The sequence below is a fragment of the Rhinolophus sinicus genome, chromosome 5 (assembly GCF_057876585.1).
Source record: "Rhinolophus sinicus isolate RSI-liver-muscle chromosome 5, RSI-T2T, whole genome shotgun sequence".
In the NCBI taxonomy this organism is placed as follows: Eukaryota; Metazoa; Chordata; class Mammalia; order Chiroptera; family Rhinolophidae; genus Rhinolophus; species Rhinolophus sinicus.
In genome coordinates this window covers 39,546,962-39,563,374 of record NC_142505.1, presented here as the reverse complement: position 1 = coordinate 39,563,374, position 16,413 = coordinate 39,546,962, and the positions used below count along the sequence as shown (strand labels likewise).

At 47.3% G+C, this 16,413-nt stretch overlaps 1 protein-coding gene across 1 annotated transcript in view; it reads right to left on the bottom strand.

Moving 5' to 3' along the window:
- GRK7 (G protein-coupled receptor kinase 7) overlaps positions 1-16,181 on the bottom strand; it is a 32,743-nt gene extending 16,562 nt beyond the window's left edge. The window contains 2 exon segments of the mRNA XM_019746567.3: positions 10,925-11,368; positions 12,724-16,181. Of these exon segments, the coding sequence (XP_019602126.3) occupies positions 10,925-11,368; positions 12,724-13,308 (1,029 nt within the window). The 5' untranslated portion in view covers positions 13,309-16,181.
- Between the last annotated feature and the right edge of the window lie 232 nt (positions 16,182-16,413).

The window sequence follows — 16,413 nt, the reverse complement described above, 5'->3', positions numbered from 1 at the left end:
TAAGATATGATTAACATAGCATAATGTGCACAGATCTTAGATATTCAGTTAAATAAATTTGATAATTGAATACACCCACATAAATGCCACCCAAACAAGATAGAGAACATTTCCATCCAAGAAAGTTCTCTTGTGCCCCTTCCTAGTCCATTCTCCTCCCCACTTCCCATGCAACTACTTTCTGATTTCTGTCACCATAGATTAGTTTTGTCTGTTCTTGGATGTCATATAAGTGAACTTGTATGGTAGATACTTGTCTGTGTCTGACTTCTTTTTTTTAAATAATATTTTTAAAATTTATCCATGTTGTTCTACAAACATATTTATGTGCTTCCCCCCCCCCCAATACACTTGTTGTTTTTCCCTGAATGTTCCTTGTTTTATAGCATCCATTCTTGTTTCATGGGTGCAATATCTTCTCTTAAATCTCAAAGGATATTAATTGTAAGTTTACAAGATAGTTCTCTTCTACTCCCTGCATTGTTCATGTTTCCTACAAGTTTGTTTCTTCTGTTTGTTTTGGCATTGTCTGTCATTTTGGAGAGCTTTTTCTTTTAAAGAAATTTTGAGGGTCAGATGCTTTTATTTAAAAAAATTTTGGGGGGATGGAATATTGGGAAACAGTGTGTTTTTCCAGGGCCCATCAGCTCCAAGTCATTGTCCTTCAATCTAGTTGTGGAGGGAGCTGCTCAGCTCCAAGTCCAGTCACCGGTTTCAATCTTTAGTTGCTGGGGGCACAGCCCACCATCCCATGCAGGAATTGAACAGGCGACCCTGCCACTGAGAGCTTGGGATCTAACCATCCAGCCACCCCTGAAGAGCTTTTGGAAATGACAAATGGTCTTTGACTATTTGTGCAACACTAAAAAACTAACAAGAAGTTTGTCAACAGATGGGCTTCACTGGAAGTGTGATCCTGCTAAGTCATTTCAATGGGGAACTCACCTGTGAGTATCCACAGACTTTTTCTGTTAGGCTGCTCAAATTCCCTATAAAGATCCTCCAATGCCTCACTTAAGAGGTGTCAGCCTGCTTACCCTCATTCTGAGAGCTGAGGTGGGAAGGGGCTGAGGGTCTCCCTGTATGTAGTAGTATTTCACCGTCTACAACTCTCGGTTGGGCTATATATTGCTAGGTCCTGCTTCTCTTTCGTTCAACCCCTTCTGCTGGGGTGGGAGAAACACAAAGAAACAACATCTAGCTGCAATTCAGACAGTGGTGATTGGTAAGTTCTCCTCAGCAATGTACGTATTGTGAGCTTGCTTTGTGTGGGGCACCCTTCCAATGAGCAGATTTCAGAGGTGAGTGACTTTAAAGATTAAAATGGATAATCAGGACACCAGACAAACATCAGTTGCTCAGAGGAAGGTATAAGGTAAAAGTGAAGAACATGCCTTGTCCTGAAAAAAAAGGTTGTGAGACACATACTAAAAGAGAAATTGGAAATAATAACGAACCGTCTTTACTGAGTGCTTATTACATGCTAAATATTTTCTCAAATGCTTTACATGAACTTCTTGTTTAATCCTCATAGGGTTCATGATAACCCTATGAGATAGAGACTATTTTATCCCCCATTTTGCAGATTAGAACACTGAACCACAGAGAAGTTAAATCTTGCTCAGGGTCACACACCCAAGAGTCACACATAGGTCTGTGTTTGAACCCGCTGCATTACCCTGCCGCTATGGAAGCAGGTGAGTGGCTTTTTCTTACTCCTCCAAGTTCCCTTCAGGATTTATTTTCTCGCCTTAGAGTTCCCTCCTTCCTTCTCCCTATTTGCCGAGTACTAAGTCCTTGCCTTTGTCCATTTTTGCTTAAGCTGCTTTCCTACCCTTTTTCCTGACAAGTTCTTCATTCTTTGCCTGTATCTCTGCTCATCAGAGGCTGGCTGGGCTGCTCCACACTATGGAGGTTGCTGGAATGGGGGGGGGGGGCCGGGGGGGCGGGGGGGGGCCAGACCCTGAGTCTGAGCCATACTCTGGGACCACCTTGCTCCCTCCCCATGAAAATAAATGAAGGATCGGCCACCATCTCTACAGCACTAGAGCCTCTTGGTGCAGTGGGGAAAGCATGAAACAGCATGCAGGGCAGCCTGAGATTCATTCCAAATAATTTTCAGGACTAAATTTACCTCTTGGTCCTACAGACAGAAAACGTTAGTGATGGAATTTTGAAGGGCACCACCTCCTTGAAGAGTAGAGGTATTTCACAGAGGAGAAGAATGGAATTAGAGGCGCACGCCAGAGTCTGAGCACCCACATTCCATTGCAGCCTCCAGCTGAAAAAATTAATTGCCTGCCCTTTATGCCATTTGTCTTCTGCATGTGAACTGCCTCCTCAGAGTAGGGTGGGAGGAGAGAAGCGGCCAAGCAGCATGGGGCTGGGTCCAACCATGCTGACCTCTGGAGGCTCAGTTTAACTCCTGCAGTTACAAAGGGCCCCCACACATCAGTCTCTGTGCCATCAAAACAGTTGCTTTCGGTTCCTGTGACCAGAGCTGTAGTTCCCAGGGTTGCAGGGCTCACCCAAGTGTCAGCAGCAACAGAACTCTATTTGCATGTGGTTTGTCTTTTTTTTTTTTTTTTTCTTCATTTGGTTTTGGTTTTGGTTTTTTAGTGCGCTTTGGTGGATCCACACAGGCAATACCTGGCCAGGCAAAACAAGCTATACCCAGCCTTGGAGGGCCTCAAGCATCAGGTGTCACAGGGTTTTGGAAGCCATGTAGTGGCTCCCCCTCCCCCCTGCCCCCAGGGGGCAACAAGAAGTCCATCTACCACAGTCATTGCGTGTGGATTGCTTAGTCTCACCAGGGCCACCTGTCACCTACAGGTGTCCAGACTTTGGGGAAGGTGGACCCTGTAAGGTGGGGGGCTGTATAGACACCCCCTACGTTGCGCTTGCTGATTTCCACTGACCCTGGAGCCGTTGTCACTCTCATCCAGGGGCCCACCCAGGCTGAGTGGTAGGGCCCAGGCTGGGTGCATTCTGCACTTGAAGTAGACCCACAGTGGTTCTGGACAGCAGTGAACTGTGACTGCCGCACTGAAGAGAACACCGCTGGCTAGGCTTTCAGTGGGTCTGAGAGGGCACAGTTCACATCTTAATAGTTTTCCATGTCCATGAGAAAGTGTGTGTGTGTGTGTGTGTGTGTGTGTGTGTGTGTGTGTGTCACATGAGTGTACCTGGAGATCCTTCAAGATAAAGATCAGGTGTGAACCTCCAGCTCCCACTGAATCTGAAAAGTTGGTAACCTTAAATTTCATCATTCGAAGAAAAGCCGGTGTTGTGCCCCTGGTGAGGCGGGATTTGGTGACCGGCGGGGAGAAACAGAGAAGGAAGCTCTCTGAGTTTCCTGGTGGCGGCAGCGGCCCAGCAAACTGGCCAGCAGAGTAAGAAACCGCCCTCGGATGTCTCTTCCCCCGCAGCTCATCACAAACCAGATCCACTAGACAGCACAATCCAAACAGAAGAGGGAATCAGAATGTACATCTTTTGTTTGCCGTGGCAGGAGAACTGTTGAGCAGAGGAAAAAAACAAGCTGAGCTTAGCGCTATCAGCTGTTTCCTGGGGCTCGCTCCTTCCTTCCTCCGAGGGGGGCCTGGCCGCTTTGTTCTCGTTCCCAGCTGACCCCAGGGGACTCAGCTCCGAGGCCCCGCCCACGTGCTCAGGCCCCTGGCTGCAGCCTCCAGAGGCCCGCTCACCGCTCACCGGGGCCTGCTTTTGCTCTTCGCTCGCCCGCGGGTCTCTTTCTGCCAGTTACTTCCCTGCCAGGGAGCACGAGCCTCACTAGACTAGGTGGCTTCCTGCGCTTTCGGAAACCCCTGAGACGACACCCATTTCAGAGAGCCCCCCATGGGATTCAAAAGAGGGGCCCCTGCAATAATGTTTTGCGAGCTGTACAGCCTGGTGTCACTCTGCTGTGGTTCAGATCCCCCTCGACCCTGGTGACCCCTAGTCACGCCCTACCAGTTACTCAACCTCAGCCTCCAGCTCTTACCTCACAGGACGCTGATGGAGGTGAAAGTGACAAGACCCACAGCGTGCTTCCCCAAAGCCTGGCACAGAGCAGGCCCTCCATAGGTTAGCAACAACGGTCATCAAGCCAGGCACGGCAGCTACACAAGAAAAAAAATCCAGAAGCTTCTAAGGCTCCATCAGGTTGAAAGACCGGCCTGGCACATCCACGGCCTGAGAGATCAATACAGCAGAGCAGTTGCGATTCTTCCACTGAAGTGTGTTCTTTGGTGGTTTCAGGTTCTGCAAGTCTGTCCAGCAGCGGCTGAGGCACACCATCCATGGTGCTTCCCAGATGCTCAGCATAAAACCGCAAGTGGCTGTGAGGAAGCGAGACAACTGGACGTGCCTGAGTGGCTCAGCCTGGAGGTGAGCTGTGCCCTCGCCCACTGTGCACCTGGGGCAGCTTGGGGCTCCTGCTGGCCCCCTGGGCCCCTCAGAGAACAAAGCACAGCTACAAAGGTCACTTGGGCAGCTACAGTGCCTGTCGGGTGAGGCAGAAACACTGCAACAGTGAGGATTGTGACAGACGGGCTGGCCCTTGGCTTCTCGTAGAATAATCAGAACAGTCATTTCTTGATTGCCTACTAAGTGGCTGACCCTCTGCTAGGCATTTATCTACTTTGTTTCTTAATCTTCTCATCAAGCCGAAGGCGGGCTATGAACCACGCTCAGAGAAGAGGTAAGACTTGTCCGGGATCACGTGCAGGCTCTGGCCAGCCTAAGTGGCATTTAGAAGAAGGCACTCCACCTGGCTTGGTGCGTGGAGCACTGATTGGTCCTCGGTCCTCACTGTTCTCCTGGTCAGGTGCCCCCTGTGAGGGGTCAAGCTGTGCACCTATACACAGCAGCTATAATAAGTGCCTGAACCAGCCAGCATTGGTGCATTCACACTCCTTCCGTCTGGCGATCTTGTAGACCGTATTTCATCAGCTGCACTTGATCTGAATGGATGCTCTGATTTTCCAACATGTGTCTATATCAAGTTAAAGGGCGCAGCAAACTTTTGGTCCCTGGCTTGCATCATGGAGCACGACAGCCCCCTCCTGCTGCACCCTGCAGGCATCCTGGCCCTCTCTCTCCTCACCCCCACAACTCCCTAGACAAGGTGCTGGCCCGCCCAGTTCCCAGACCCTCTGCTTCACTTCCTTCCTGTTTACCCTCTTCCTGACTGTCCTTCCAAGGCTGATTTTGTCACTGAGACCCGCCTGAAAGCCTTCAGTGGCTCCCCAACTACCTTGGCGTCTGTTACACTCTCTAGTTGTACCCTGTGTCACCCCTCATACCCTGTGACTCCACACTCTAGGCAGTTGCAGAGCCACGCCATTCTGTGACCCACCTCACTCAATCTGTGACTACCTCGGCCAGGGCCTTCAAGTGGGGCACCACCAACATTGAGGACCAGGCCGTTCTTTGTGGGGGAGGGGGTGGTGCTAGAGATTTGCAAGATGTGGCCAGCATCTTTGGCCTCTACCCACTAGATGCCAGCTAGTAGCAATTCCCCAGGCCTGACAACCAAACATGTCTCCACACATGGCCAAAAGTCCCCTGGGAGCCCAAATTGCCCTCCACTGAGGACCACTGACCTATGCTCATCCCTTTGCCTGGCCCACCTCCTTCCTCTCACCCTCCTAGCTTCTGTTTGCCTCCTAAGTTGACTTGGTTGTCATTTCCTCCTGGAAGCCCTTCCTGACCCCATGACCCCAGGTCAGGCTGGGTGCCCTTCCTAGCCACCCAACTTGGACAGCTCTGACCACACTGCATTGTCACTGCCCTTTTATGGGTGGCTCTCTTCCCCATCCTGGGGCTTCATGAAGACAGGCATTTGTTTGCCTGGTTCCTGGTTGTACTCAGGGCCCAGATCCCTTCTTCAGGTACTTGGCCTCCATCCCCAGCTACTGGGACCAGGACCAGCTAGTGCAATCAAACAGGCCCTGTGATCAGAATCACCTCTGTGCTCAGGTTTAATGCCATTCGATGGCTGTCTGGACAAGCATTTTAATTTGTATTTTGTAAGTTAAGTCCAGTGAGACAACAGAATATGCCCCTGGATCTTAGAAGGGAGTCCTATCTCCCATCCCCTTCCTGCCCAAAGTACTTCATCTAGTGTCTCCCCAGTAGCCTGAAAGAGACTGTGCCCCTCCAGGGAGGCCGAGCTCCTACCTAGGGAAGAGTTAGCCACTTGGAAGAATCACATCTAGAGTTTCAAATTCTATTACAGCCTCAAGTTCTATTACACTAGATGGTAGGCATTCTGAGTGCTGTTGGGAAGGAAAACATTGTCCCTTAAACAATGTTCAGTACCTTGCTATCTTCTCCATTAATCTGGATGCTGTCATACAAAAAAAAAAAAAAAAAAAAAAAAGAAAAGAAAAGAAAAAGAAAAAATCTTTCCCCTGCCTACCTTCCTTTACTAACAATTTATGTGAGTTTTCTATTGCTGTGTAACAAATTACCAGAGACTTAGTAGCTTAAAACAACACCCATTTATTCGCTCATAGTTCTGTAGGTCAGAAGTTTGGGCACAGCGTGGTGGGATTCTTTGATCAGGATCTCACAAGGCCCAAGTCAAGATGTCTGGTGGGCTGCATTCTGTCTGGATTTCAGGATCCTATTCCAAGTTCACGTGGTTATGGCAGAATTTAGTTCATTGTGGTTATAGGACTGAGGACCCCGTTCCCTTGCTGGCTGTCAGCTCTCAGCTTCTTGCCGCATGGTTCTCTCCATCTTCAAAGCCAGCAATGGTGCGTTGAAGCTCTCTCTCATCCTTTAAATTTCTGACCTCTGTTGTCTCTGACCTCCATACTCCTATTTAAAGGACTCGTGTAATTAGATCAGGTCCATCTGGATAATATGTCTTTTGATTCACTCAAAGTCAACTGATTAATAGCCTTAATCATGTCTTCAAAATCCATTTTGCCTTATAATGTAATATAATCAGGGGAGTGATATCTCACCATATTCACAGGCTCTGCCCACACTCAAGGGGAGGAAATTATACAAGAGCAGGGTCATTCGAAGTCATTTTGGAAGTCTGCCTATCACACCATTGTAACAGTTATTCTCTACTTTTAATTCCTGGGTAAGTTAATAAGCTAAATCAGATTCCCTTATCCTTAGCAATATTTTTTTTCTCTGAGGGCTGGTGTGAGAGATAGCATCAACTCACACAATACCTAATCTCACTCCTTTTCTCCCTCACCATACCGACAACAGAGACTGGAAAATGAAAAAACAAATCTTTGTCAGGCTCCCTTGCAGCTAGAAATGAACATGTAGCATGCGTGGTCCTGGTCAATGGGATGTAAGCAGAAATCTGTTGACATTGCTCCTTCCTCCCCCTTCTTTTATCCTGGAATGTGGACTTGATATCTAGCGTTGCAAAAGCCATCTTGGGACAAGGAGGAAAAGGCCAGGAGATTTCTACAGCGACCTTGGCCCTGGACTGTTGAAAATCTGGTATGCTGTTATATGTAACAGAAAGCAAACCTAACTTACATAAAACTGAATGAGTAACCGAATAAGAAGAATCTAGCCACTGCCCAAAGCCATGAAGCCTTAACTTTTCTGGAAGAACTGCACAGAGTCAATGTACATATCAACCTTTAGAATCAGGGGGATCTTTCTTTCGCACCTTCTTCATACTGTTTACAGTAATGTTGGCATTAAAAAATGTTGGTGGTTAGAGAAGCCCTGCAAATATGTCACTTTTCATTTCTTCTGTGAAATGTTTTGAATATAATGATCTTAAAATCCACTTGGGAGCCCTACTGATACATGTGAAGTAAACAGGAAATGGAGGGGCTTTCCTTAGCTATGCGGAGGGGTTAATAGTGAAGGAGGGAGGCTTTCCTTTCTTCTGTCTTTCTTTTTATGGCTTCCAGTCTTGCTCTCTGAGTCTTTCCCCCACACCTCTCCTGATGGTTCCCTGGGCTTCAGTGGCAGGCCTGAAGACTGGGGCATAAAACTTTTTAGATGGGGCAAGTGGTCTAAACCCTGAAGTTTGGCCCCATGGGCAAAGAGAGACTCAGGAAAGGTAAAAGTGCCAGAGGTCTCTAGGCAGTAAGCTTCTCCACCAAGTGTATTCATGATAGTGGATAATATCAAAGAAGTACAGAAAATTTCCTGAGGTTCCAAAAGAGCTGGAGAGTTAGACCCCAGGAACCAAGGAAGGAACTGTCCTTAAACATTCTCTTGGCCCATGAACAGAGCTGGAGGGAGATTGTGAAGGGATTTCTGAGAGAGACACAAAGCTATGTGGCTCCTAAGCCTCCAGCAAGGTGGAGCTATATCAGCAATTAGCATGATACATGCATATGGGACACTCAGAAGGAAACTTTCTACTCTATATAATTGACAGTATAAATGCAAAATGCTGAAGTAATGCACTTTGTTTTTGTTTTGTTTTGTGCATAGACAGACATGGATTCATGACATTCTTATTTCCGTAGCAAGGTCCCAGCCAGCAGACACTCTACCTCCTCCCCCACCCGACCCTCTTCATTGCCCACTTAGGAGTTAGTGTTATCAAAGGGCCTCCATTCCCTCCCACCTCGTCCTTGGTTTCTTCATCATTCACCCTCTTTTCTTCCTACAGGACCAGCACTTTCTCTCCTGATTCTTGCCTCAGCATCTCAGTCTGTTCCACTGTCCGCCTTAAAACACCATCCTTCTCCCTGTGTCCTCCTCCAGCGACTGGCCTCCCTCCTTCCTTCGTCTCACTCTACGCGTACTTTCAGGTCAGTCTAACCTCCACAGTCTGAGTTTAGACCTTGACAATTGCTCTTACTGAGGACAGTGTGGTTTCCTAATCGCCAGATCCCACGGACTGCGTGACTTCTATAGCATCTGACCGTGTGGACCACTCTCCTGCCTGAAATCCTCTTCTCCTTTGGCTCCCGTGGCAGAGGCTGCCAGTCACCTGCTCCATATCTAGACTTTCTTCTTCCTTACTAACTAGAATGCTCCTCTCCCCCTTAAAAAAATAAAAAAGTCATTTATCAGCTTCCCTTGCAGATTAGAGTGGCCAGATAACAGTTCTAACCAATGAGACTTAAATGGAAGCTGTCAGATAGGGTTTCCAGGAAAGCTCATTAAATGGAAGCATGCTCCGTCGCTGTGTGCATCCCCATTTATTCCTGACCCTTCTTCCTTTCTCCTGCCTGGAGCATGGACCTGAAGGCTGGGGCTAGAGCGGCCACCTTGCAACACATGGAAAAGATCAAAATCACAGAGATGTTGATCCCGTCATCCTGCAGCTGTTGAACTCATGCCAACCACGGGTTATCTCTATACTACTTGTGCCATTAGAAAAACAAACCCCTCTCTTGCTTAATCCACTGTTATTTGGGTTTTCTGTGATACGCTGCTGAAATCAACTCTTAACTGATACAGCTCCCGCGATGATGCCACTCCTGCTTCCGCCGTCCTTCTTTAACCTCTTCAAGGCCCCTCTTCATGGACGTTCCCTGCCTGTCGATGCTCCTCGGTGTCAGTCCCCAGTCCTCCTCCCTCACTGTTTCTCAAATGACTCAGTGGTGCCGCGGCTTCCCAAGCCAGATGACTCCAAGGCCCCATGTGAAGCCTTGACCTTTCTCCACAGCACTAGACCTAGAAGTCGAAAGGTGCAGGGCCATCTCTACCCACCTGTCGCACGGGAGCCTCAGAGGCAATACAGTCACAGCTGAACGTGCCAACTTTCTCACGGTTCTGCTCCTCTTTCTGGTCACTGGAGCTAGCGACCCTCACTGTCCCTCCCCCACTTACTCAGCTCGTGTTGAATTCCCATCAGGCCTCTTCCCAATAGCTCCAATTCACTCCCATGTCTTCAATCCTACTGGCTGATGATGTAGGTTCCTGGGCCATGACATTAGGCTCCTCACTTGCTTCTCTGCCTCCCATCTTCCTTCCAAATTGATCTTTTAAATATGCAAATCAACTCATGTCGTTCCTCTTCTTAAAACCCTTTGATGGCTTCTTGTCCCCCACAATGACGCATTCCAATGCCCTTGCATGATCTGAGCCCTCTACCTCTCGTCAAAAACCTTGACCGTACAGCCACATGTAATCACCTGCAATTTCCCAAACTCGCAGTGATTTTTCTCGTTTCCTTGCCTGACTGTTTTTTCTGCCTTGTAAACTGAAAACTGCGCAAAAACAAAGTTTTAAGTGAATATTTAACAATGTGTCTTAGGGCCTTGTCTTTCTGGAGAGAGTTCCACTTTTATGCACAGAAACTCAGTGGTAAATATCTGTCAGAATTCCAGAAATGTTGTATTGTTAAGCAACATTGCTTAATGATAGTTCCCTTTTTAATCAAAGAATTCTCTGCAAGCCACTTTGACCCAAATTGATCAAAATAAACATCAGCTGCCTCTGTTCTCGCCTACATATTTTCATTTCAAATTTCACTTTTTTCCAATGTAAAACATGCCCCCACTCCACACTCAAAAGGCAAGGACATATTTACTTTAACATGCAAAGAGTTAGGGGTTTCTTCTTTTTCTTAGTCTTAGACCTGCGAGGACCCTGGAATTTTAGCATCCAGCGCCCTCATTTGCAGAAGAGGAAACCAAGGCTCTATTGCTTCAGGAACATGGCACCAGGGAGGTGGTGATCAGTGGAACATACCAGCCCCTGACTATGGATTCAGCACCGACCACGTCCAACTCACAAAAAGTCTCTCCTCTGCCTCCAATGCGAGGAGAACTAAGTAGCCCCCAAACAGCCAGTTAAGCTAATGCTCTTGCACCGCTCCACGTAAGGCAAGATGACAACATAAGGCTTTAGGGAAAAGGAAATTAGAAGAAATAAATCCAAGGCTCTGTTTTCCCTGGGAATAGAACTGCTGACTCCCCTCCTCTTTGTCTCTGTGTCCCACCCTTGAGGCAGATGGAGAGCCACTCACCCTCTGGGTGACAGGTTTGCCCTCTTGGATCTGCACGGCCAGCCCCAGGTCGGACAGTCTGCAGTGGCCAAGGTCATCCAGGAGCACGTTCTCAGGCTTCGGGTCCCAGCAGACGATGACGATGGCGAGGGAATGCAGGTGCAGCACCCCGCAGGGCATCTGGGCTGAGTAGAAGACCACCCTGCTCGTGGCCAGGCCCCGCCTGCCCGCGCTGTAGGCGTGGAACCTGAGGTCTCCCCCGTTCATCAGGCTCATGACCAGGCAGAGATGGGACTTGCTCTCAAAGGCACAGGCCAGAGACACGAGGAAAGGGCTGCTGATGCTCGCCAAGCTTTCCTTTTCTGAAAGAGCCCTTTGCTCGCCATGTTTCTTCTTCAGGAGCTTCTTGTCCAGTTTCTTACAGGCATACATCTTGCCAGTGTTTTTCACCTGGATAGCACATACCTTAAAGGAGAGAAAGAAAGGGAGAGGAATAGATGGAGTAGGAAGCATTGGAGAGAGGAGGGAGGGAGAGAGAGAGAATGATATGGAAGGTGGAGGGGTAGAAATCAGCCAAAGTGAAGTCATGGCAGGCTTCTGAGAAAAGAGAAGCTGTAACTAAGAAGAGTTCTTCAAGAAAGAGCTGGGACCACAGTTAGGTACCACTTCACCCCACTAGGCGGGCCATACTAAAAACAGGGAAAATGACAAGTGTTGGTGAGGAAGTGAAGACATCAGAACCTTGAGCACATTGCTAATGTAAAATGTGGAAGAGTTTGGTGGTTCTTCAAAACGCCAAGCATAGAATTCACCTATGACCTAGTGATTTCATTCCTACACATATATGGAAGAAAAATGAAACCAGGTATTCCAACAAAAACTTGTATGTGAATGGTCATAGCAGCACTATTCACAGTAGCCAAAAAGGGAAACAACTCACGTGTCCACTAACAGATGAATTGATAAATGAGATGTGGTAACCCGTACAATAGCGTATTATTATTCAGCTCTGAAAAGGAATGCAGGACAGATAAATGCTACCATGTGAATGAACCTCCAAAACATTAAGCTCAGTGAACGAAGCCAGACACAAAAGGTCACATATTGTATGATTCCATTTATATGAAACATCAGAATAGGCCAATCCATAGAATGAGAAAGCAGTGGTTGCCATGGGCTGGGACGAGGGGGAAATGGGGAGTTACTATTAGTGGGTTACAGGGGTGATGAAAATATCTTGGCACTAGATAGAGGTGATAGTTAGACAACATTGTAATGTACTAAATGCTACTGAACAGTACACTTTAAAATGGTTGATGGTTAATTTTATGTTATGTGAATTTTACCTCAAAATTTTTTTCTACTGGAGAAATAAGAGAGCTGAGCACAGCAGTAGTGCAAAATGAATTCTTGGCTTTACTTCAAGACCAGTGTTTTCTTAGCTATCTGAAGTTTTCCTCAAATTACTTCCATTACCACAATTCTGGGGAAAGGGCGCTCTCCTTAATTGGTGGCAGCAATTCCATCATACGTTGCTGCCATTCTCCAAATGTCAGGGCATTTTAGTGTGTTCCTGGTGTACATGCTGTGATAAAGATTCTTGGCCAATTCCACATTCTGTTTGTCTTTCCTATGCCATTCTCATTTTATTTCACATGGTGATGAGAAAGAAGAGGTGAGAGGGAGCTAATAAGTCTCCACATGTGGCACTGAAATTAGTTTTAAGGAAGTTCCCTTGAGATTTTTTTAAAAAGGGCAAAATAAAACCCTTTTTATGCTGTATCCTTCATCTTCCATCCTGGCTGCTCTGAGACACTTACCTCTCCAAAACCACCTTTCCCCAGCACACGGAACTCAGTGAAGTACTTGTCTGCCAGCGGCTGCATCTCAAAGGCTTTCCACTGCAGAAATTTGTCATAGAAGGGGCTGGCCAGGAAATCCCGGAAGGGCTGGTCCTGCAAGAAGGCCATGGCCTCTGCTTTGGCCAGCGCCACCAGGGCAGCTCCCTCTTCCTCAGTGGTGGCTGCTTGGCACTTGGTGGCTAGAGCTGGGCTGAGGAACGGGTGTGGGTTCCCTGGGCCAGGGGCAGCTGCACAAGTGGCCACCAGCCCCTGTAGTGTGTTTCCTTTGGCCGGGCCCTCCTCAGCCAGCTCCCAGCTCTGCACCTCCTCAAGGAAGACCACAGCCTCTTGGTATGGGGCCACCGTGGCTAGGAAGTCCCTGAAGAGGCGGCGGCCGATGGGCTGCTCCTCGCACAGGCTGTGGAAGTCCAGGGGCAGGGCCTGGTGGAGGGGGGCGCAGCACTGCGGCCGGGGCAGCACCCTGCGGTTGCCATCCAAGGTCTTCCGGGCCTGCAGGTAGGCGGTGTTGGCCATCAGGTTGTCCAGGCCTCCCATGTCGACCATGGCAGAGCTCAGGGCAGGCTCCCCAGGAAAAGAAAGGGAAAGATGGAGGGCTGCAGGGAGACGCGGTCAGGTCTGGGGGCCAGCTGTCTGGTTTAGATTCCAAGACTTAGAATCTTCCAGGGGATTTATAGGAAGGCCCATTGTCTGCAGGTGGGACTGGTGGGGGCTGCAGAAAGAGGTTTCTCCTGTAAGAAGCTTTGCTGGCTATGTATAGCCCGCCAGGAAAGGACACACCACAGGTCACCTCCCATGCCCGGAGGTGGCAGCAGCTTGACACACCTGCAAGATCTCCTTGGTCATCACCAGGCCTTTCTCCACACACACCTGCTCCCTGAATACATAGCTACCAATTTCCAAAGGAAGGGAGTCAGAGTGAGGTGCTATTTGTTGCTGACAGTGTTTTCAACTGTTTCTAATTTTACGTGTTTCCTAGCAGGCTGAAGCTCTGTAAACTCCCAGGAACGACAGGTCAGAAAGCAGAGCTGTGAGAAGCTGGAGAGATTTTCCTCCTCGTGTCTAGCAGCCTGAGGCAGACCAGGTTACAGAAGGGGACGCTTTGAACGCTCAGTCCTGAGACCTGTTCCCAGAGGCCCTCAGGGACTCAAGTTGCAGCCCTCAGAGTGCACCCCAAACAGCTTGTGACTTGCAGTGATTGTCCAGCTATGGCTTTCTTAGTTCTGGGGAATCTGTGACCTAAAGTACAGGGGTTGAAAGGGGGGAGGGGGAGTCACCTTGACCTCAAACATCCTATGAAATGACACAAATAGGAAAAGCAGACCACTTCACACATGTAGTCGAGACTGTTCCAAGGGCGCGATCTGTACGTGAAGGAGCCTCGTATTGAGACCCAGGGCACTGGAGTTTCAGGATGGCCCCTCCACATCTTTGCCCAAGTTCCCTCATGAAGCCAGGAAACTTCCCTCCACCGAGATCACTTGCAGCCGCCCCAGACCACAGCCTCACAAAGAACAGCAATTGGTTTAGACAGAGATCAGGCTTAAGAACCTCTGCTCCAAAAATAACACTTGTGTCCTACAGGGAAAGAATACTCAGGCTTTTTCTTCACAAAGCAAGGCTAAGGCAACTTGAAAACAAAGTCATTCAGTTTTATGCCAGAGTATTTAAAAGGGGGGAATAGAGAGAGAGAGAGGGGAAGGGGGAGGGGAAAAAAGCTGGTTAGTCTTTTTCCAAACAAACAACCTTGAGCACACACTGTCAAAACATCATCATGACCGCCTCAGTCTGCGTGGCAGAGCCTGCCCACCGTTCCCCAGAGCAGATAGATACACACTTGGCCTCATGCTACCAAGAATTATGTAATGAACTCGTGGGTGCCCTTTGGCTTTGCACCGCTGTGCTGTAAACCATCACCCCAATGCTAGAAATGGGCGATCTGCATGAGTGACCACTGCTTGGAACCATGCCAGATGCTTTGAAACCCACACAAGAAAAGCTGGTACTTTTTTTGTTCTTGATATGTCATCCCGAGTCCACATTTCTAAGTAGTGAAAAATCAGTCTGAGAATCTCTCCTGAGGAGGAAATGCCTTTTCCTGTGGTTCTCATGAATACAGTCTCAGTCTAACAGGGCAGAACTTTGAGAAAATGGTAGAATTGTCATCACATAGATATTTAACCTCCTCACTGAAAAAAGAATGCTTTTCATTGATGAATTTGTATACTGCAAACTGCTTGAATCCACTGGCACTAATACTTTCTTTTATCTCTGAGTAAGCTCTTAATCCAGCCCCATCCAATAGATACATGCAAAACCACAGATGGAATGAAAGATTTTCTAGTAGCCACATTAAAAAGGTAAAAAGAAACAAGTGAAATTAACTTTGATAATATATTTTGTTTAGCCCACTATATGCAAAATATTATCATTTCAACATGTAATTGATAGAAAAGTCGCTCACGGGATATTTTACCACCTTTTTTTGTGCCCTGAGCTTTCAGAGTCTGCTTTGTATTTTACCCTTACCACACATCTCAGTTCAAACCAGCCGCATTTCAAATGCTCAGTAGCCACGCGTGGTCAGTGGCTACCATATTGAATAGCACAGACTTAACTCTCTTTACGTAGCTTTGTCATTCATAAGTAAGAGGAAGTTTTTCGTATATTTATTTTCTAATCAGTAATAGCATAAGCCATCTGGGTAAAAATCAACAACTCTCTTAGCAGTTAAAAATGATCTGACTCATGAGAACAGAATGTAGATAATATTTGAACACAAAATTTAGAAGTTACAAAATGACTATATGTTGCCTTCTGGCAATTTGAAACATGGTATCATTATTTTTTAAGTTTTACCCACCTGCAAAAAGAAAGAGGTCTTTTTTAAAATGGAGCACTGTGTGATTGCTAACACTTAGGGTCCAGGTCCCAATTTAATGAAATAGTAATTGTAGATCCAGTTAAAGAACAGCACTGAATTCTTAGCTTAGAAGCAGAGCCAAGTGCTGGGCATATTCAAGGCACCCTGCACCAATGAGAAAAAGTACCAGAAGTCTTGGATTGGAGATGTGGCCCAATGGTTATGAGCACTAACTCCAGCACTGCTTGGGAAAGTTAAATCCTGTCTCTAGCAAGTCCTAGCTGTGTGACCTTCCACAAGTTACTTAACTTCTCTGAGCTACAGTCCCATTAACTGAAAACAGAGATAATAAATGTTAATTATTGAGTAAGTTCTTGAGAGAAGTCAATGCCTGGCACAAAGAAGTGCTCAAAAAATATTAGCTTTTAAATGGTGACTATCAGTCATTAAAACCTGATCCAAAATTAAGCTTTTCAGATATGCAGATTGGAGGCAGGAGAGACCTAAGCAACGTGGAAAAAGGTGGGTTCCTATGTCCAATAGCCGCCTAGCCTAAAATGGCCAACTCAAGGTTTCACATGGGCTTGGAAAGCTGTGGGGTCTGGGGGGGGGGGGCGGGAAGACAGGCAGATAGGATTAATCGACATGGAAGATTTCTAACTATTGCACTGAGATGATTGACTATATTCTGCACAAAAAAAGATTAAAGTCTGTTATGTGCGAAGAGGAACTATTTCATTGTGAAAGAAAAATCAACTTTTATAATGGGAGAAAAACAATGAAAATAT